This window comes from Odontesthes bonariensis, chromosome 1 (genome assembly GCF_027942865.1).
Source record: "Odontesthes bonariensis isolate fOdoBon6 chromosome 1, fOdoBon6.hap1, whole genome shotgun sequence".
NCBI classification, from domain to species: domain Eukaryota; kingdom Metazoa; phylum Chordata; class Actinopteri; order Atheriniformes; family Atherinopsidae; genus Odontesthes; species Odontesthes bonariensis.
Genome location: NC_134506.1, coordinates 22,772,219 through 22,793,681, shown reverse-complemented (window position 1 = coordinate 22,793,681; position 21,463 = coordinate 22,772,219). Strand labels below are relative to the sequence as shown.

General features: G+C 39.4%; 2 protein-coding genes across 4 annotated transcripts; both read left to right on the top strand.

The window, feature by feature from the left end:
• The first annotated feature begins 1,192 nt into the window (after positions 1-1,192).
• vat1l (vesicle amine transport 1-like) lies at positions 1,193-16,419 on the top strand. Of its 3 annotated transcripts, none has more exons than XR_012769486.1 (10): positions 1,193-1,677; positions 2,266-2,395; positions 2,595-2,810; positions 3,510-3,652; positions 6,062-6,165; positions 6,821-6,876; positions 6,994-7,188; positions 13,849-13,932; positions 14,914-15,084; positions 15,480-16,419. XR_012769486.1 is itself a non-coding variant. In XM_075460677.1 (9 exons), the coding sequence occupies exons 1-9, from the start codon at positions 1,463-1,465 to the stop codon at positions 15,010-15,012; spliced, it is 1,242 nt and encodes a 413-aa protein (XP_075316792.1). In that variant the 5' UTR covers positions 1,193-1,462; the 3' UTR covers positions 15,013-16,419. The 3 variants fall into 3 exon arrangements, 1 of the variants encoding a protein (XP_075316792.1); XR_012769485.1 differs by having other exon boundaries at positions 14,914-15,088; XM_075460677.1 differs by having other exon boundaries at positions 14,914-16,419.
• A 1,832-nt stretch (positions 16,420-18,251) lies between these two features.
• On the top strand, positions 18,252-19,850 carry clec3a (C-type lectin domain family 3, member A). Its single transcript, XM_075471061.1, has 3 exons — positions 18,252-18,475; positions 18,568-18,654; positions 19,112-19,850. The coding sequence occupies exons 1-3, from the start codon at positions 18,370-18,372 to the stop codon at positions 19,507-19,509; spliced, it is 591 nt and encodes a 196-aa protein (XP_075327176.1). The 5' UTR covers positions 18,252-18,369; the 3' UTR covers positions 19,510-19,850.
• The last annotated feature ends 1,613 nt before the right edge of the window (positions 19,851-21,463 follow it).

The following is a 21,463-nucleotide window of genomic DNA, read 5'->3' as shown; positions in this document are numbered from 1 at the left end:
CTGGTTGCCTGGGCTAAGAAAACGTGTCTGACTGTAAAGCTAACTTGGATCTGGTGTTGTTGAAAGAAACGGCACTCTGTTGAGTCTCCATGTCAGTAGCTGCTCCCAGGCGAACTCGCCACCCATGTTCTAACCCAGCAGGGACAATAAGAGCCGGAAGAAATTAAGTTAAAGAATGTGGAAGGTTAGGGGCGGTCTGTGGCGTAGTGGGTACAGCAGACGCCCCGTGTACAGAGGCTATAGTCATCGTGCAGCTGGCCTCGGTTCGAATCCCACACTTTGCTGCGTGTTATTCCCCTCTACCTGCTTCCTGTCTCTCTTCACTGTCCTATATAATAAAAGCATAAGAAAAGCCCAAAATAATAATTAAAAAAAAAATAATAATAATGTGGAAGGTCAGACATGTCCTCTAAAACAGGTCATGGTTTGCTTCCTGGTGAGGGGGAACCAGGCTAACCCATTACATCAGATTTAGTCATACTGACTACGCTGGAGTTCATTCTCTGCGCTGTCTGGCTACATTTACAGACATTTAAATGCTAACTGGTGGAAAACAAATACTATAAAGTGATGCATTCACAAAAATGTTTAAGAAATGTAAATTAAGCCTTTAATTTCAAAGGAGCTATCTCATATTTAAGATATAAAGTGATATGAATGGCGCTTGAGATTAAACGCTTAAGAACCAGAGAATCATCAGTTTTCTTTTAGAGATTTCTTTTGTTGCCTATCAAAGTTTTTAGCTTTGAGTTCTCTATGCATCAAATGGTTTTATATTTATTTTTATATATATATATATATATATATATATATATATATATATATATATATATATTTGTGTGTGTGTGCATATTTAGCAAGAAGAAACTATTTATAGATGGTTTAATTGGCCAAAATGTAAAATTAAAACGGGGCTCATGTTGCAGTTCAGACAGTGCACCCCACTGTATCCAGAGCAACATACACTTCCTGCTTCTCCGTTTATTTTTTCTTAGTGTATGTAGCTCCACAGCTTTAAACTGGCGTCATTTAAAGTCATGTACAGATTTTAAATTTAAAAAAAAAAAACAGGCTTTCCCCCTCGGTTTTAGACGCTTTGTGGATTTGCGCACTGTAGGAGTTTTACCGTCAGACCGCAAAGTTTTGCACGTTTTCTAACAGCAGATGGCGCCCTTTCTATTTTGGAAAGGATCATGCAAAACGATTGAAATGTTATGTACATCCCCAAAATAGAAAACTCTGGTTTTCGGAGCAGCATTTCTGTTACTTGTTCGTAAGACTTACATTTCAGACTTTAAGATTGAGGATATTTTATTTTGTTTATTTTTTTTGCCATCATGACTGAACAAACCGGCGGACAGTGAGATCCTCAGCTCCTTTGTGGATAACGGCGCCTCGTCTGCGTGCGAGCTCCACGCCACATCACTCCCGACAAGGAGGGGAGAGCTGCTTGGTTTCTGACATGGCTAAAGAAGGTGCAGATATGACGGAGGAGACCGAGTACATGATTGACAAAAATGCGAAGAAAGAAACGGTGAACGTGGACTCGGCTGGGAGTGCGAAGGAAATGAGAGCGGTGATGCTGGCGGCTTTTGGAGGTCTGAACAAACTCCGGGTAGCCAAGAAGGCAATGCCCGAGCCTGTGGATGGTGAAGTGAAGATCCGCGTCAAAGCATGGTAAGTATGAGAGCACCTCGTGTGTTTTATATGCACTTGTAGACTGCGTTGTTCTCCGGTTTACAGAGAGTGAACGCTGAGCAGCACCTTCGTGGGAAATTCGCAGTCATGAAGCCACAGGTCCCTTTTTTTTTTTTTTCCCTAGTGGAAGAGGTTGTCTGGCTGCAGCCCGTTCATAACAAAACCAAACTGATGTCAGCATCTTTCAGCCGCAGAAATAACAGAAATCTGTTGAATGGCGCATCAGGTCACAAGATTCAAGACGCAAGTCCATTTCAGATTGCAACTGGGCCATTGCCAGTGTTGGCAAACACATTAGTAAGATAAAAGTGCACGCTCCGCTTTATACAATGCAGAATATTTGTGGGATCTGGCCTTGTATCCACAGAGGACTAACTCGCCTGCGACTCGCTGCAGATAATTATGAAAAGAACAGCCACTGGGTAATCCCTAAATCTTTTAACAGCTCCAATTAAATATGTGTTATTAAATAGCTGCCAGTGGCCGGGCACTTCAGGGTAAGGTTCTCCTTCAAACCGAATCAGATGGTCAACAAACCATAAATGTAATATTCTCATGTGTTCCCAGTGGCTTGAATTTCCTGGATTTGATGGTTCGTCAGGGGACCATTGAAAATCCTCCAAAACCCCCCCTCGTCCCTGGATTTGAGTGCTGTGGAATAGTGGAGTCAGTGGGTGAGAACACAAAGGGATTTGAAGTAAGTGGAAATTAAAGGTTGTCTATGTGGTGGTCTGTGAATGCAGGCTGCCTGAAACGCAGTAAGGGTTGTCATTTCATCTAGAGATATGCCAGATACATGTGAGAATCACAATATTATCATTCATCTACTGCCACCTGCGATAGCTGCTCATCACCATCGACTTTGCTGTGCTGCTAACCAAATATGTTCCTTTCAGATAGGTGACAGAGTTATGGCTTTTGTGAATTATAATGCCTGGGCAGAGGTGGTTTGCACACCAGTGGATTTTGTCTACAAGATGCCAGATGAAATGACTTTCGCAGAGGCAGCAGCATTCTCCCTGAACTTTGTGGCTGCCTATATGATGCTCTTTGAAGTTGCCAATCTGCGAGAGGGGATGTCGGTGTTGGTCCACTCGGCAGGAGGTGGTGTCGTGAGTGCATTTCTTCTTGACTACTGCAAAGCGCAACAGCAGTTCAGCCAATTAAACAAACTTGCAGTATACGTCTTAAACCGCAACATTCAGCTGTAGATTTAGATGCATAGTTATGATATATATATTAGGGCTGTAGCGATACACTCGAATCGATTCGATACACTTACATCATTTTCTGGGGAAAAAAAAGGGACAGTGTGATTTGACATGAATCTGCTGATTGGACTGGTGGTCCAACCTTTGAACCGGAAGGACAATACAGCCAGACAAACAGAAACAAACGAACATGTCACAAACGTGAAAGCTATGCACTTTATACAACATTTTTATGAACTAATTTATCACCGTTTTGTATAATGTGACCCCCTGGCATTGTATTTTATTACCTTTATGTTCTGTGTTTTCACTAATTATAAGGTCTGACTTTTCAATAAAGTTTGCTTTAAAAAAAATAAATGAATAAAAAATAAATAAATAAATCGATACTCGCGCCTGAAAATCGATACTTTATTAGGAAACGAAATATCGATATATATCGCAGTATCGATAAAATTGCTCAGCCCTAATACATATATATATATATATATATATATATATATATATTAAAAATGTAAGACCGCTGCTTTGTGTGACACACTCAGTTATCAGCTGGGCTTTCAGACATTAATGAATATTTGTAACTGTTTTCATTTTCAGGGTCAAGCTGTGGCTCAGCTCTGCTCCACCGTACCTAACATAACTGTGTTTGGAATCGCCTCCTGTTTTAAACATGCTGCTATTAAAGACTCTGTGACTCATCTCTTCGACCGAAACGTTGACTACATACAAGAAGTCAAAAAGTAAGTATGCCACGTGTGTCTTTCTCGACTACGACTTGAGACGGCGGGGTCTGTATTGAGTTTCTTTTGGTGTATTTTGGAGGCATCCATTTGTGAAGCGGGACTAAAGCTTCATCAGGTCGCTGTGGCTCGCTTCACACGCTGACTGCTGTGACAACGTGGACACTGCTCAGGGCAGAGGGCTGTGCGAGGATGCAGATGCTGCTGGTTGCCTTATTTGGGCTTGTGTGGCAGTTGTCCCCATGGCAACCCACGACTTGTATCAGCGAGCAGCAGCATTGTGTAGGGTGGTGGTCTGCTTGTGGAACAACTGAGCCAATTAGGTGCTGAGCAGTGATACCCTAATGTCTACATGCAGGCTGTCAGCTGTATCGCAGTGCAAAGAAGGGTTTGTTAGAATTATGCTCTGAACCTTAAACTTATATCATCACACACTTCAAAAAGCTCTCACAGTAATTTACTATAATTTATATATATATATAGATCTATATATATATAGATCTATATATATATATATATATATATATATATATATAGATCTATATATATGTGTATATTATTTATATAAGTCATAAGTAAGCTGCTGGTTGTCACATTATAAGCCTCATTAGCATTTGACGTTCGGTGCTTTCTGCCTACATATCAGCAGTGGTTGTGGATTATGCTTTTCATCTCTCTGGCCCACACATTCTTCCCGGGATCAAGTGCAAAGTTCAGTTAAATTAGCCTTTTTTTTTTTTGCAAAAGGCAAAAACCACGGGAATCACAAGACCACCAAGCAGTCCAGCCAAGCAGGTGCCGAGAGCCGCAAGGCAGAGAGTAAGGAGTCGTGGTAGCAACATGCCTAACATTCTTTCATGTCTGTTTCCTGTAGCGAGTCTCGTAATGACAAAAGTTTTTGTTTTTTTGATCTGGTTCATGCTGCTCGCGACAAGTGAAGACCAAAAGTATTTTGTATCACATTGTAAAATGTTGTGGGCACTGAGAAGTGTCCTTATTTTTTTGTGTGTAAAGAAACCTGTGGGAAGAAGAATGTGGGTTGAACACAACAAGTTTTCCTGACATTAATACCCCAGAGAGTGAATGCTCATAACTTATGAATCCATGATTAGAAAGAGCATGACGCTGCTCCACGGGATGAATCACTGACTGAATGTATGGACCCAGAGTATGTTTTAACCTTCAGCATTCAGTGCCCACAGTTATAATGCAGTTACATCACTTTATAAGATAGCGTCCTCGAATCATACTTGATCTCAATGATTGAGGATTCTTCACAACATGGTCAGCAGACCTGTACCAGTTAGACAAATAACTTATTAGGGTTTAGGCAGCAAGATAAATGGCTGCTTTTGGAGCTGAAACTGAATTTAATCTAATTTAGTTGATTAATTCACCCAGTCTTGTGGCTATTTTCAATATAAATGTTTAAAGCCATAAAAATTGCCCCAAATGAGTGAAAAGTACTCATTACAGTTTCTTTCTATGCTCAAAGGGAGTTCTTATGCCAAACTAATTTAGAAGGAGGGATTTTTCTTCACCTTAAAATTGTCAGTTATCCCAATTAATTCGAATTAATTCTCTGCCAGTGACAAATAAATTAAGTGATTCGTTGTTTTACCTGAAATGGTTTTCATAATCAGTTCATTTAATCAAGGAAAACTCATTTCCGAAACATTCTCTGCTTGGATTTCAGTGTAAGAGGTCAGCTTCATTTCAGTTTGGCTTTGCAAAGCAATACGTCTGAAGACAATCACCTGGACTCTGGGAAATGGCAAATTTTGTATTTGGTAAAATATCTGTAGATTGGCTCATGATGCAAATAGCTGTTAGTTAACCCTCTAATGATTGTACAGTGTTTTTTCATGTTGATTTAAATCATTTGGGGCCAAGCAGCACAGTTTGCACAGGCACCCCTAGTATGTGCTGATGACATTTTTACACTTTAGTTGGAGAGTCTCCTGATTCTTTAAAGCTATCTTTCATAACTGCACCTTCAACACTCTTTGGCACAGTCACAGTGGGCTTTTGGGCAAAGCTTTTGAAGTTTTAAGTTAATTCAAAGCAACCTTTTAATTTATCGAAACCAATCTTAATATAAGGACTCAAAACCAAATGTTGAAGTAGCTTTAAGAATTTGTCATCATTTTCGAGCACACGGGGTTGCTATAATAAGCAAAAATGTGTTGATGTGTTTGCCCGTTGAGCCCACCTGCGTTTGCCAAATTAGGAGTTTGTCATTTAACCATCCAGAGGGGCACTGCAATTAGCTAAAAACATGTTTTCCTATCAGTCCCCACAGCCACACCTTTAATATGATCAGATTAAGTTATGACGGAGAACAGATTGATGGTCTCATTACTGCTTGCAGCTGTCTTACAGTGGACGTCATTTTTCTCTGCTCAACAGGATCTCTCCAGATGGAGTTGATATTGTGCTGGACTGCCTGTGTGGAGAGAACACAGGGAAAGGCCTGAATCTGCTGAAGCCACTGGGGACTTACATCCTCTACGGTAGGGGCGACACTTGTGTCTTTTGGGTTGTGTCACAGTTACGTTTGCCTTCAGCTGTTCGTGCTCTCAGAGTGAGAAACAAAACCAAATGTACAGTACATTGAGATATTCTACTCAATTTGTTTAAACTTTAATGGTAATATTGACTAAGGAAAGTATTTTAGAGAAGGGAAAATACACTAAGATTGCAATAATTGAAGATACTGTCTCCCTGGTGCAGCTTGATTTCTAAGATGAAAGCATAAATCTAAGTCAGTCTCCCATTGTGTTTTGTATATAGTATAGGGTCCCAATCTCCCACAGTGTCTTGTGTGTGTATATATATCCTCTGTGTAAGAAGCTGGACGGGTTGCAAAGTAATGAGGCTGATAGAAATAAGACGTTGTATTGTCCTTCACAGCCACCACTCTTATCTGGTGTCTATTAATTACTTCAGTTCCCATCAAGCCTTTTGCATTAAGCAACAGCATTAGCAGGAGATTAATTCATTAGTTGTAGTTGTACTTAATATGTGCAAAAGCATGCTTGCACAGATCTAAGGGTCTGAGGTGCCAACCGATCCTCCCCCGCTCACCGTTCCTGCGTCATAGCTGCCTGTTATTAACCAGCAACTTCTGTCCAGCATACGGCAATCCTTTTATTTTTGTTTTTCCAGGCGCGTCAAACATGGTAACTGGGGAAACAAAGAGTTTCTTCAGCTTTGCAAAATCTGTGAGTCAGACGTGCACTCTGTTATCAACATTTGAAAGAAACGGTATCCTGTAACTGCTCAGTTAATTGCATTGAAGCACTCTTTGTTCACGTGTCTCTACGGTTTGTTTTCTCCAGTGGTGGCAGGTGGAGAAGGTGAATCCTATTAAACTTTACGAAGAGAACAAAGTCATTGCTGGTTTCTCGCTCCTCAATCTCCTTTTCAAACAAGGGAGGTCTAGTCTCGTGAGATCGGTGATGGACAAACTTTTGTGCCTCTACGAACAGAAGAAGATCAAGCCTGTAGTCGACTCCCTGTGGGCGCTGGAAGAGGTAAGAACCCGTTGTGACCAGAGGGCGAAAGATGATTGAATGATGTAAATGTAAATGTATTTTATTTATACAGCCCTTTACAGACAATCCTTACGATGTACCAAAGTGCTTTACAGCAGGTAATGAATAAAGAGAAGAATAAGTAAAAACAAATAAAAACAATAAAAGAACAGTGAAAGCAATAAAATACAACAAAATCAAATAAGATAAAATAAGATACAAGTGTCATCGTACTACTGGGCATTAAAAGCAATCCTAAATAGGTAGGTTTTGACTTCAAAGGATCAACTTTGAAGTTCCTGGCACACTTTCGAATGCTTCAGAGGTGCTTGGAGAGGAAAAAAGTCGGGAGAAGTCAGAGCTTTAGCGACACTTGTGGTATGTGTATGGAGAACAATTTCATTGTTTGACGCATTTCAGCTTGTAGCCTTTGTCAGAGTCGTCATAAAACATCCAAAAACAAGCATTTAAATAGGTTTTGAGCCATTTTTATGGCTTTTTCTTTGCATTTTGAACTCAGAGGACTAAAGGCTGTATTATGGAAAGTCAGAACGGTGCGTCATAGGGCAGAGTTTTTCTCATACAAACTTGGGTGGGAGAACAATTGGTTTCAAACGATCAAACCTACTCCTGCCCATTCTTTAATATATCTGTGTGGCTGTATATTTGACCGGTTGGTTTGCATTTTTCTCTGTTTCATATTTGTTCTTTATAAATGCTGACTAATGGTTGTTTTATGGTGAGCACAATGAAGTCCACGAGCCGAAAAGCGGTCAAACGGTGAAGTTGTTCTCTATACATCTATAGATTTAATTCAAATGTATCCTGAGCAGCAAAGCAACCTGTTGTTGATGCAGCTGCTTTCTGCTCGATACTGTCAGCTGGTTTTGGACCCACAGATGGTGGGTAGGTTGCATCTTCATGCGTAACAATTATTACACAGCAACTAGAAGCCCAACAGTTAATCACTTCAGTCTTTATTCCTACAGATTCCTTTGTACAATACATGACGTCTATCCTAACCACGTAATACATAACAGGCCCCAGATCAGTTATTGGTTACTGTGGAGTACAATAGGGCAAGTGAGTATGCTGACATTGGCACTATTCCTTTTTTTCTTTGTCTCCTTTTTTACTCATAAACTTGAATACTACAAATAAAGCTGAAATTTGACCACCACCGAACAAGGTCACTTGAAGCATCATGAAACAAAGAAATACCCGGAAATGATTTTTCGAAAGGTTTTATGAAGCCAATTTAAATGAGTGCCACCCATGATGGAACCACTGTTTACACCTATACTCGACCAGTGGTGCAGAAGCTAGATAGATGACTATCAACACCTGAGGGAAATGAGTTACTACAGTAGCAGTGGATTTCTGGGAAGTGGGTAGAGCCAGTTTTCCTTTTTTCCTCAAGAGCTGTATGCATCAAGGATAAATCCGCTCTGTTAAAGGCAATGACTCGTCAGACTACTCTATGTCACCAAAAGAAAATAAAAAAGCACATCCCCAGATGTTCTTTGTCTTCACCCTGACCCGTCAAAAATCCTGGTAACAACTGTCACAAATGTATTACTTTCCACTTTTAAGATACCCGGAAATAGTTGTAAGTAGGTAGGAGGGCAAAAATGAGTTCCAGCCCCATTCGACCCAACAAGTCTTTTTGCTTTTTAACTTTTCTTTGCTTTGATTAGTCATCGTGCCACGCGAGCACCGCCCTGTAAAAGAACTTCAGGCATGTGGTACTCATTAATTACACAGCCTCAGTTTAACCTTTTTGTCTGGACATATCCACACTCCCCTTCTCTGTATTGTCCATGTTTCTCTGCAGGGCCAGAACCTCTCCCACTTATTTTCTATGTCTTGTTGCCTACATGGGTAACCTTTAGGACATGCATCTTTTGGTCAAACAGCACTAATTTATTGCACTTGCACAAAAAGAGGCTACATCATCCCTATTTCTATTGGTTCATGAAATTTGGAGACCTTGTGTAATTCTGACAAAGTTCTGCCCACTTTCAACTAAAACAAAGGTCTTGTTGGTCAGGAAAAACACTGTGTGGGTGTAAGTGAACTAAACTCTGCCGCTTTGACGTAAAACAAATCCTAGTCGCTGCACATGCAGTTAAAGGTTTATTCTTGGCCTGTAAGAATTTAGACAAAAGCAAAGGCAGTTCATCCAATGGATCACACGAAGCTCCTTGTAAGTGATTCTGAACTTTGTGTCAAATATCAGCGAGAGTGAGAGACGTTGATGAAACAACTGCTGTCCTCAGATTTTCATTTCTCATGGGAAACTTCCCATGTTCTGTTATCATGAAACTCTGGCAGGTCGCTCAGGCCATTCACTGCAAGCATTGCCCATGAAGAATCTCATTAGAGGGGAGGATGGCGTGGGATGTGGTGCTAGGGGCGCAGCCTGCCTCACTTGTTAATATGCCTGAAAGGAGAATTCATCAGGCGTTAGTTTACGTGTTGACCATAGCAACCTTTCTTTCTGGACTGAAACATTGGTGAATATGTGTTTGACAAGAACAGAAAAGTGGGAGGCTTTCTGACCACCAGTAGTTTTACTAATGGAAATGCTGCTTTTGGTTCTAAGGTAAAAGTTGTTTATGACAAGGAGAGATAGAAGTCAGCCAGCATAGAATATCTCACACTGACACGTTATCATTGTACACAAACATCTAAGTCCTCAAATATTTGTGCAGCTTATCCCGTCTTCTCTGAAAAGTTGCTACCTGGCAGCCAAGTGCTGGACGAGTTTCTGACCTATTTTTGCTCCCGGCTTGTTTTCTGCCATTTCCTTCAACAACTGAATGCTTGTGACACATTGGTTTCAGACAAAGGGGCACACATCCATGTATGCCTGTGTAGACTAATGAGAGAAAAGAGATATGACCTCATTTGTGGTTTTTGAAATTTTTCCTTTAAAGAGACACTGACGTTCAAATGTGTATGTGCCAGATATGTTGTTGGATGTAAAGGTTGCTCTTGGGCATGTTAAAGTAAAACCAGAGCCCCCAGTGATTGCTTAACTTTCTACATTCTTACCATAACAAGTATTTATTTTCTTATCTCCTGCAGAACCAAAAAAAAAATCAGACAATAGTCTAATAACAGTGGTTCATTTTTGGGTAGATTAACTTCTAGGTTATCTGAAAACTGTTAAAGAATACAGGGATTTGAGTTTAAGTATGAACCTTTGTCACATAATATTGTCTATGGAAAATACAAGCATTCTGTGCGCCATTTCACGAACAGGATGTACAAGTCAAAGAAATATCTCTCAGTGTAGAACGGGAGCAGTAGTTATACATGCTTTTAAATCTTCAGGCCAGGTGTAGCTCCCACCATTGCACCGTGATAAGATATTCATTATTTTCATGCAAATGCAAACCTTTTTCAACCCTGCCTTGTGATCACTGAGGTGTTGGAGTACCATTCACAGCAGACCGATGGTCGAATGCAGTGGTGTGTAGAGAAAATTGCGATTACAGCCAACCCGCCTCCACCGCCCTGCTCTTAGAAAATCAGACTGCAGCTGACTGGCGATATGGACCAATTCTCAGATTTTCTTAAGCTGACAGGTCGTTGGCCCTGAAAAATTCTGACAGTGTTGTGGTAATGTTGAACTATCGGAGACACTGGACTGAAGTTTGATGGATTTGAGAACATGTCAAATTCCAGAAACATGCACTGTGGAAAGTAATTTACAGAAACATGCAGAATAATGGAATTCCTTTTGATTGTAAACTGATAAATGTTCTTATCTAGATGTTGGCCATGGTCTTTCTTTTGTGAAATGATAATTTCTCTATTCTGCCCTCGACGTGATGACAAAACCAAGTTTTACTTTCATTTATTGATTTTTTTTTTTTTTTTTTAATTGCATAATCAGCTTTTCGTATGTGATATTACATTTGGGTCCGTCTTAAATCAGATTAAAAGGTGTTTTCCCTTTTCTAAAATATATGCTCTTTTGGCTGAAAGTGAGCACACTTCAAGGAGACTATTATGCCCTTTCTTCCAAAGCTGGCACAGTTTACTGAAGTCTTAATATGACATGCTTTGACCAAAAATAAACGCAAGAGAGACACTGTAGCAACTCCTTTTTCATTCCAGTTATTTAAACCTCTATTCAAGCGGATCATTTTAGCGGGTGGAGTGACCTGCTCGAATTCAGAATCAGAATCAGAATCAGAACAGGTTTTATTGCCAAGTAATTTGTACATCACGAGGAATTTGGCCTGGTCTGTTTGGTGCCATAAGAACAAAAATATAATAATAATAGAATAAAGTAATAAATGTAAAAAAAAAAAAAATCTAAAATATGTGCAAAGTATTTGTAAGAAGAGTGCGTTAATGTAACGCACTCTGTAATGACAGCGAGACAGAACGTTAATATAAAGTTAATATATAAAGTGTCAGTGGGGATAAGGGGTCATGTCAGTGGGGGGGGTACAGCGGGCCTTGTTGGTGAGGCCAACTGCAGAGGGGAAGAAGCTGTTCTTGTGGCGGGAGGTTTTGGTCCTGATGGACCGCAGCCTCCTGCCAGAGGGGAGTGCTTCACTCAAGTACTTCCTCAGATTCTGCCTCCTTTTGAGATGTGGAGTGCTCTCTAACCCTTGGAGAACATTATTACGGTGTGATAAAGTGGACAGTATATAGCCTAAGAGCTCAGATCACACAACGAACTGAGAGAAAAATACATGACTGGAATTTCTGTTCTCAAATACTAACATTTTTCTTCTCTGCAGTTAGACCATGGACAGCTGGTAAGCTGCTGATCCCTCTTTTAGGCACAATCTCGCACCGCAGAATGTTACGGCTGCTGGGTGGTTAATAAGACCATTGAGAACTCACGTTGTGATTTCTAAGTCACATACTGGCTCCATAAACCCTGGACTTCACTGTTGCTCATTTCCTCTGTGTTTCGATTTAAGTTTTTTGTGGCTAACAGTGGGAGCTTTTGCTTATTTGGCCAATATTTCCCCAATTAATTTATTTTATAACGACTGTTACCAGTCCGGTACTGATGGTGCATTCAATAACAAATGGAAAATCTGAATTTCTAATTACAGACTGGCAAAAAAAATTAGCACTGCAATGAAAACAGGCGTGATATTGTTATGGAAATCAATTCCTGGGCTCAGGCACCCTTCCAGAAACACGTGTTCACAGTGCCATCCACAAATGTAGGTTAAAGTTCTGTCATGCCAGGAAGAAATTGCTGCCACCTTCTGGGCCAAAGCTCATTAAAAAGTGGAAAACAGTTTTGTGATCTAACAAATTGAAATTTAAGGATCTTTCTGAAAATGATGGAAGCTGTATCCTCCAAACTAAAGAGGAGAGGGACCATCCGGCTTCTTATCAGCGCTCAGTTAAAAAGCGTCTCTGATGGTACGGGGGGGTGGGGGTTTATTAATGTCTATAGAACTGGTAACTTGAACATCTGGTAAGGCATTAAGGCATCATCAATGCTGAAAGGTATTTGCAGGTTTCAGAGCAACATATGCTCCGGTCCAGCTGATGCTTTTTTTTCAGGGAAGGCCTTGAATATTTCAGCAACACAATGCTGAACCTCATATTGCATCCATTACATCAGCATGGCTTTGTAGTAGTAGAGTCCATGGGCTAGACTGGCCACTTTTGTTCTGTGTGTCAAGTTGACAGAGACTTGGGATCTTATGTAAAATTGAATTTATAAAAAAAAAAAAAAAATCTATGCTATAATTACTACTTCAAAACTTACTTCAAATGTCATTCATTTTTGTAGATATTAGAAATGGAGAATTTGGACTAGAAATTTGTTGCTGTAAGGTTTTTTTTTTTTTCTTCCAGAAAGTGAATATTAAAGGGATAGTTTGCCTCTTTTGACATGAAGCTGTATGACATCCCATATTAGCAATATCATTTATTAAATTTGACTTACTCCCTGCTGCGTCCTGTGAGCCGAGATCCAGCCTCGTTTTGGCGTTGACGATGGTAGTCCGGCTAGTTGGCTGGGGCCACAAAAATAAAGCGTTTTGCTTCTCAAAACAATATGTGTTCAAAAGAGTAATACATTTGCATCACAAAATCGTCTATCCAGAAAAAGTCAGACCTCCAAGACAACTGCAAGACAACTATCCCATATAAAGCTGTGTCAAACAGAATAGTAGAGTGAGTCAGATGTAATAATAAGCTGCTCTGTGAAGGGGGTCTAAGGACTAAAATAACCAGGAAACTATCGCACCGCTTGATTAACTTAGACATTTTTTTCAGCAGGTGTTTTATTTTTCAAGTGTCACAACAGAAAAGGTCTGTGCCATAAGAGACATTAAAACCCCTGAAGACATTATTGTTATACTGTTTCCATGCATTTTGGCACATTTAATCAGATGTTTTTTAACACACTGAAACATTGTAGGGTAAACATATACGTAGAAGTCCCAAAGAAGCATGAAAGCCAAAGTTTTTAGAGTTTATTGCTCTTGGTTGGTTTGAATTAACCATACTTAATTAAAAATATATATATTTCCAAATTGAATCACCAAAATTTCCAATAAATGAATTACGTTTTACATTCTATTTTGTTGTTCATTTTTTTAATTACCAAAAACAATAATGGCATTCTTTTTCCACAAAGGAGCTCATGTTATATTTTACTTTCAGGTAAAAGAAGCCATGCAGAGAATTCATGACAGAGGCAATGTAGGAAAACTCATTCTGGATGTCGAGAAGTCTCCCACCCCTCTGGTAAAAACAGCATTTTCTAGTTTTTATTTTTTTATTTTTTGGTGCCTATCATCAAAGCTAAAATATATCACATCACAACAATTAACAGGCAGAGCTTTCCCGTACTTTAATTCCTTCATATGGATTGGTTTTAAGGCTTTAACTTATTTCATTAACTTTATTGCAATGTGTTAAGTTAGTTGGCTGTCTGCCATCTTGTAATATGAAGGAATATAAAGTAACAAAATTCAATCTGGACACGACAGAGACTCTTTATGCTTACATTATCAAACTGAGCACCTTGCAAAGAAACTATTTTAATTTGCTTTATTTTTCAACCACTTGTATAAAAGAGAAAAGTAAGTCACTCTGGACGGCAGATTGTATAAATACTGATGAGATTTTTTTTTTTAACTCATGATAATGATCCAGGGGAAGTTACAGCAAGTAGGAGGAGGAAAGAAGCAAATTCTGACAGTAAATTAATGGAGAAAACAGTACAAAGCCAGTTTAGGAAACTACTAATTAAGCAAAATACTTAGCCCTTGTGGTGTCCCAGTTCTTTTTCATCCAGATTGGATGAAAAAGAACTGGTAGGCAGATTTAAGAGAATTTGTATACTGAATTCATTTTAACAGTCTTGACACACCAGAATGAATTTGAAACAATCCCAATGTAATAGAAGTGTAGGCTTTCATCTTTAATTCAAGTTTTACTTATCTGTGATATGTTCAGCAAATGTTCAGGCTAAGTCAAGCCTGTAAGTGAGAGATAATAGAACTTCCTCATATTTCTCAGCAGTGTTTTGCATGTTGATGTCAACATCTAACTCAGGGAACAGATGCTTAAGTGTAAATCTGGCACACAGCTGCCCATCATTTGAGAGCACATTTACACATTGACTGTACCGCCTGATGCTAGCTCACATTTGTTTACTCCTCCTCTCTGTATGGCTAGCCCAGTAAATGGTAAATAATTTGATGAAAATCATTTCACCACTAGATGGCCAACGACAGCACAGAGACCAGCGAAGCAGGAGAGGAAGAAGAGGAGCCTGAGGGAGATAATGACAGCAAGGAGCGAATGCCTTTCATTCATTAGAGTCCACAAACGCCACTTCATCATACCTAGAGACTGCACAGATTCACCACAGAGGAACGCAACCACACACGAGTGTGTATGTCTGCATGTGCTGTATACGTGTATGCATGAATGTGTGTGTGTGTACTGTAAGTGTTTGTCTGTAATCTATTGCCTGTCAGTTGATTGGTCAATCAAAGGGGAAATGGAGAATTACAAGCTGATTACAGCCAGGAAACAAGTGCACGAGCCATTCTGAAACCATTGTTGAAGTCTTCGCTGAACTGCGATGTAATATGAATCGGCTTGTGTGCATATTATAGTTAATGGCATCTCCCAACAGTCTACTGAATTAGAAACAAGCTAAATAAGCGTCTAAACTTACTGACCTGCTATTATCACCCTCATGATAAGCACTCAAATAGATGTAGCAAAAACACTAGAAAGTAAAGTATAACTAAATTCTCTCCTGTCTTCTGTGCTGACAGTGATAAGAAGAGAGCAAACTACTGAATAAGTTCGACAACATTATCCTGGGGTCTTAATGCTTCTCACCACGGGAGTAAATCACTTTTCCATGTCCCGGTAATTTACCAACCAGAAGAGATGGAGACGTCTGCGTGTCGATATTTGCATGAAGTTGTGTTCTTACCTGCCAACCTCGAGAGACTATGGGATCACCAGTGCCTTTGAGCCACCGATGAGTGTTTGATCATTCAGATACAGTCAGTATCTAAAATTGAACAAAGAAAAAGGTGATATTGAGTGAAATATTAATGTCGGCGTGCAAACTATTACATCAGTTCTCCCTCGCCTCATCATATAACTTGGGGTTGGGGCTCCGTTTATATAGTGCCGATGGATTCCTTTCATTTTCACTATTTGCTCAAGCTTGCACGATATATATGTGTTATTGACAGATGATCCGGATTAGTCAGAATTCTACACAATGTGGACATCAAACAGTATTTTCCCAGTTATATTAAAGAATATATAGAAAAAGGCCAATCTTTCACAGCAGGGCCATTTTAAGACTTTTCAACTGTAACAGAGTAAACTTTTCAGGCTTTGACCGGGAGAGATACAACATGGAGACAGTGTTTATGCTCACAGTGATGATATTGATTTCCAGACTTTGAGATCAGGATGAAGATTTGTTGATGCTTCAGACATGCGTCTCCGTTCAGACGCCTTTAATGATGGGTCTTGATTTCATGTGTGTGTGTGTGTCTGTGTGAGAGTGTGTGTTTTTCAGTGTGCGTATATCCATGTTGTAAAAGAAAAAGCTCAACGTGTGTTAAGAGGTTCAGCAGTGTAGTGTATTCACAAAACTGGTTTACCTGTGATTGCATATTTTTGTCACAATTTTTGTTGTGTACTTTCTTTGAGCACGACTCAGTTTACTTGAATAAATTTATCTGCAAAGTATACGTGCCCTGTTTTGTTTTATAAATCTCATTTCGGATGACAGCTACAGAGCTTTTATACCCTCTCTAAAGAGTGCTGTACACACACACACACACACACACATATATATATGCATATATAAATGCACATTCATGCAGAATAAAGACTGAATAATATGCTTATTATTATTAGATTCTGAAATTTTGGCAACACTATTAAACCTCACACTTTCTGTCACCAAAGTGAGGAATAATCAATGACACAATTAAGGGTGTAGTGGCCATTTGTCCATAAAAAACAAATTAAAAATGAATTCTTGCGTTTTCTGATTATTTATTTCCAAACAATAAAACAAACAAAAGAACAAAGAAAACCTACTGCTCTCTCCGTTTTCCCTGGTAAAAAACCAATGGCCCACCCAGGTGCATGCTGGTGCTCCAGGTGCCTATCTACACAAATAGCCTCAGGTGCCCAGTGTGACCCAATTACCAAAAATATTCAAAACAAATAACTAACAAAGAATATTAGCAAAAAATCTAATCTAAATAAAGCACTGAAATTAATCAAATAAAGTTACTAATTATTTGCAAATTAAATTTACAACTAGAACCAAAAAACAAAAACTAACTTTACAAATAGCTCCTACAAAGGGTTTAAATACTTTTTGTTTTGTTTTGTTACTGAAACCAATATTGTATGCGTGTCACAGGAGAAAAAGAAAACACGATGACTGAGACGTTGTTGACCTGTCCACCTCCACTGTGATGCTCCCAGGCCGCCTGTCTGGTCAGAACCAGTCCATGCATTGTCAGGTCTTCATTAATTATTTATGACTGCGGAACTAACCCTCTGTAAAGTGGTGGCCTGTCTCATCCCCTGCTCAGGGTCTGGTGCAAGTTCTGCATCACACGTTGGCCTTGAAATAGAAAGAGCAGCGCTCACAGAGTTTGCATTGAGACTGCACACAAGAATGTGCTACAACAGCTATTTGCATGCCAGAGCTTGGACTGGACACAATGCACTGAGTGTGAAGCAGCCAGGTACAGTGTAAACTGGCAAAAAAATATATAATATTGTTGTTTGTTTGTTTTTCTGTATTTACTTTGCTGGAAAAAAAACACATGCTCAGATCATCATCCGTGTTGCAATTTCTTTCCATGATAAATGAATCCTGAATCGTCATTGCCTCGTCCATTGTTGGGACATTCATACCTTGAGAGTCGAGGCGTACTTTTTCATCTTGTAGGGATAAAGGTATGTGAATTGAAGCTGGAAAAACATACTGGAACTGATTTCTGGAGGTGTATGGCTATATTGAGTCCATATGGCCGTGGGTTTTGTTTCTTTTGCCCCACACCCCCCCGTATGTATACATCTCACTCTATAAATAGCTTTGCCTGTACCAACGCTAGAAGCTTCAACCCCATGGGTCCAAAAGAAGCTTTATTTTCAAAGATTATACAACTGTGTGACAGAAATATCAAGACTACTTCTAAAGTTACGCTGTATTCATATGGCAGCAATAATTGTTTCTTTTTCATTTGCAGTTAGAAGATATGGATGTTGGTACTTTTTCTCTGTAGACACAAAGTGGAACTGAGTGGATGCCCAAAACTGACGAGACAGGGATAAGATGAAGATCGCTGTTAAAGTAAAGCAGTCAATAAATTTCCATCCAGTTTGGAGAAATGAAAGGGAACACTGCTCAGTGCACCTTGTTCCAGGTAAATATTTATCTAAAAATAAACTAGACACAAGGAAATCTTTATTTTCCTCCACCCTTTTGCCACCCTCACCTCCTCCTGATGTTTGGACAAAAACAAACAGAGTTGGAGCCAATGCAGCGAGAGAGCTCAGACAGGCATACAGAGGGCCAGTATATATGAGCAGCCTGCAGTGTTTTTGGTTAGTTTCACAGTAGTACGAGGTGTGCCACGGGGTCCTGGACTTTAGCATCTGCTGGCCTCAGACATGGTTCGTCCGGCCCTTTCTGCCTTCCTCTTTCTCAGCTTCTCCCTGCTCTGCTGCGGCCGACCATCTCGTACCAGGAAAGCCGTGTCGCCTCGGCATTCTGGAGGTAGCTTCAAAAATCACAAACAGTCCATGAATCATGTGCTCTGTATCGGTGTTTATCTTACCTGTTTTTCTTGCCTCCCCGTCGAGGTGCAGCTGCAGAGGATGATGATGTGCGGGCCCAGCTTGAGAGGTTGTGGCAGGAGGTGAACTCACTCAAAGAGATGCAGGCGCTACAGACAGGTAATACCTCACTAAACTGATTAATAGGAATGGAGGTGACAGCAAATTTATACATTTGATCCATAAGCACGACTGCGCTCTTCAGTACGTCATTTAACATAACTGAGTGGATACATTACCTGACTATGGCCTGTTATGAATGTTACTTTCACTGCTATCCCATGCAATAGTGTAGTCTTTTCAAAGAGATAACCCGTCCCCGATGGTCAGTAGAAACACCAGTAGAGGGCAGCAGCACCCATTGAAACACATTGAGTTGCCTGTAGTATGAAATGCGCTATATAAATAAAGATGCCTTGACTTGCCTTGCCTTAAATTGTAAAGGTTGAACTGCAAGTTGGATGTTTCTGTTGATGTTTCTGAGCAAGATATGCAACGGTTTAAACAATTAAAGGCACATTTCCATTTATATTTTACAACTCATTTCACTCCTGAAATAAGCTCTGTGTGATTTCAGTGTGTCTCCGGGGCATTAAAGCTCACAGGAAGTGTTATCTTACAATTGAGGAACCCAAACATTACCATGAGGCAAATGAAGACTGCATTGCTCAGGGAGGAACTCTTGCAACACCACGGGACATGATGGAAAACAATGAACTGAGAGACTACGCAAAGAGGAGTGCTCCAGGATCGAGGGACTTCTGGATCGGTGTGGCAGACATCGTGAAAGAAGGGCAGTATGTCGATGTCAACAGCCTGCCAGTCAACTACTTCAATTGGGATCGCTCCAAGAAGCAGCCCACAGGAACGAAGAGGGAGAGCTGTGTTGCTCTTTCAGTGGCTGCACAAGGAAAGTGGTATGATGAGGTGTGCCGCAGCCTCAAGAAGTACATCTGTGAATATGTCATCCCCTGAAGAGGCTGCAGATAACTTGAGAGCCATTTATGCGGGTTTAACTGAATGAAATTCTACAAAAATGTGTTATCAGCTCGTGATGAATAAAAAAAAGATGAAAAAATATCTTGTGTTAATTAGGTTTCTATTGAGCCTTAATGAACACAGCAGTAACTTATCATTGGATTTACTGGTGATTAAAAATATCAGGCAGCTTCATGTTAAAGCAAGTTCCAAAGCTGAAGATGATGATTGAACACAGAGAGAAATGATCAATTCTGCTCAAAATAAAAGAAATGAATGAAAATGTTAACTTGTTTTGTGATGTTTTTTAAATCTTTTGACCATCTGTCACCATATATGATACTAATTTATCCATCGTCAGGGAACTTGACATTGATTCCCACTGAACAGCTGAATTTGAGGAAGTGTGAGTGTAGATCTTTTTGATAAGAAGTTTTTGTTTCTACCTCCTGGGTCTTAACTATGAAACTTAGTTCAAAACTAAGCCTGGTTAACCCACAGAAGAAAAAACGAATGGATAAAAGAAACACATTATCTTTAATGAACAATTGTCACACATTCTACTCGGTTGTTAGATTTATCGAGACCTCAGTGACATAATGAAGCTCTAATGAAACTGAAGACCCTTATGCTCCTTTTATTTTTATTTATTTTTCTAAATTTTTTATTAAACATATTATGCAAAAATCTTAGGCTTTTACAAACATTTCTCACTTGGCGGCAATAGACAAATGATACCAGTGTCACAGTATAATAGAAAATTAACTCTGAAAAACCCATTAGAGTATTTTTTCAATTCACTCCTTACAGCAACAAAAAGGACGCTTAATAAATTCTGGGTCATTTTATGATCTTGTACATCCTTTGTTTTGTTCTAGTTCACTACTTTCTACTTTCTGCCAGGAAATAGCTCACAATGTTATTTCATTTATTTCTTCTCAGCATGGATCTATTTATTTCAAATGTGAAGGATGTGGAATTGTGGATATATTGTGGATATATATATATTTATATAATTAGTTATTATTATTTAGTCTCCATCTGACCTTTCTTTGGAATGTGTGAAGAAATCCAGATTGCTGAAAATAAACTCCAGCAAACAGAAAGAACAAGCAAACATGGAGAAAACGGCTGTTATCAGAACCTCTCTGTTCCTGCTCTGAGGGGACAATGTGAAATATGCTTGCTCTGATTTGCTGCTGCTGCTGTAAACTACACTGTAGAAAGGAATGCATAAAATGTGAAACTATCTGGTAGTATGTGAATAATGAAAGGAAATCCAGTTGTGCTTTTTACCATGTAACCCTTAATTAAACGATCCACAGTAAAGGTTTGTCTACCTCTGCATCTGTGTGTAACAAACAACATCTTATTTCTCCAAAGATCCTTACAACTGATTTAGAAACAGCAGAGACATGAATTTACATGTCAGCTTTACTGACATCCTTTAGCTAACGTGTTGAAACAGTGACCATGAACTTATTCAAGACTAAGAAGCATCTTTTTTAGTTTAAATTTACATAAACCAAATGCTCTGGGCACTGTAATCCAACAATGGACAATGAATAATGTCACAATATTCTGTAACTGCATGGCTTTATGCAGTAATTCCCAGTTATTTGGTCATAATAATATAATGATAATATAAGTATTATTCATCTCCAACTTTATGGATGGAGTGTTTTGTCTCTTTACAGCAAATGAATTACACTTAAATATAAGAGTGAGGGTGTAGAGAGTCCGTAACCATAACCATAACACGCAACAAGATGGACTTATGAACAAAGGCCTAACACTGCCTTCATGTCAGCTGAAAGAAATCCCTATCATTATCATCATGTATCTAATTTATTGAATACAATGGTTATAATCAATAACAGCTTATTGCGACACCCCTCATGCACATGGAAGGATCATTTCTGGTCAATATACTAAAGCCAATACAGAAACT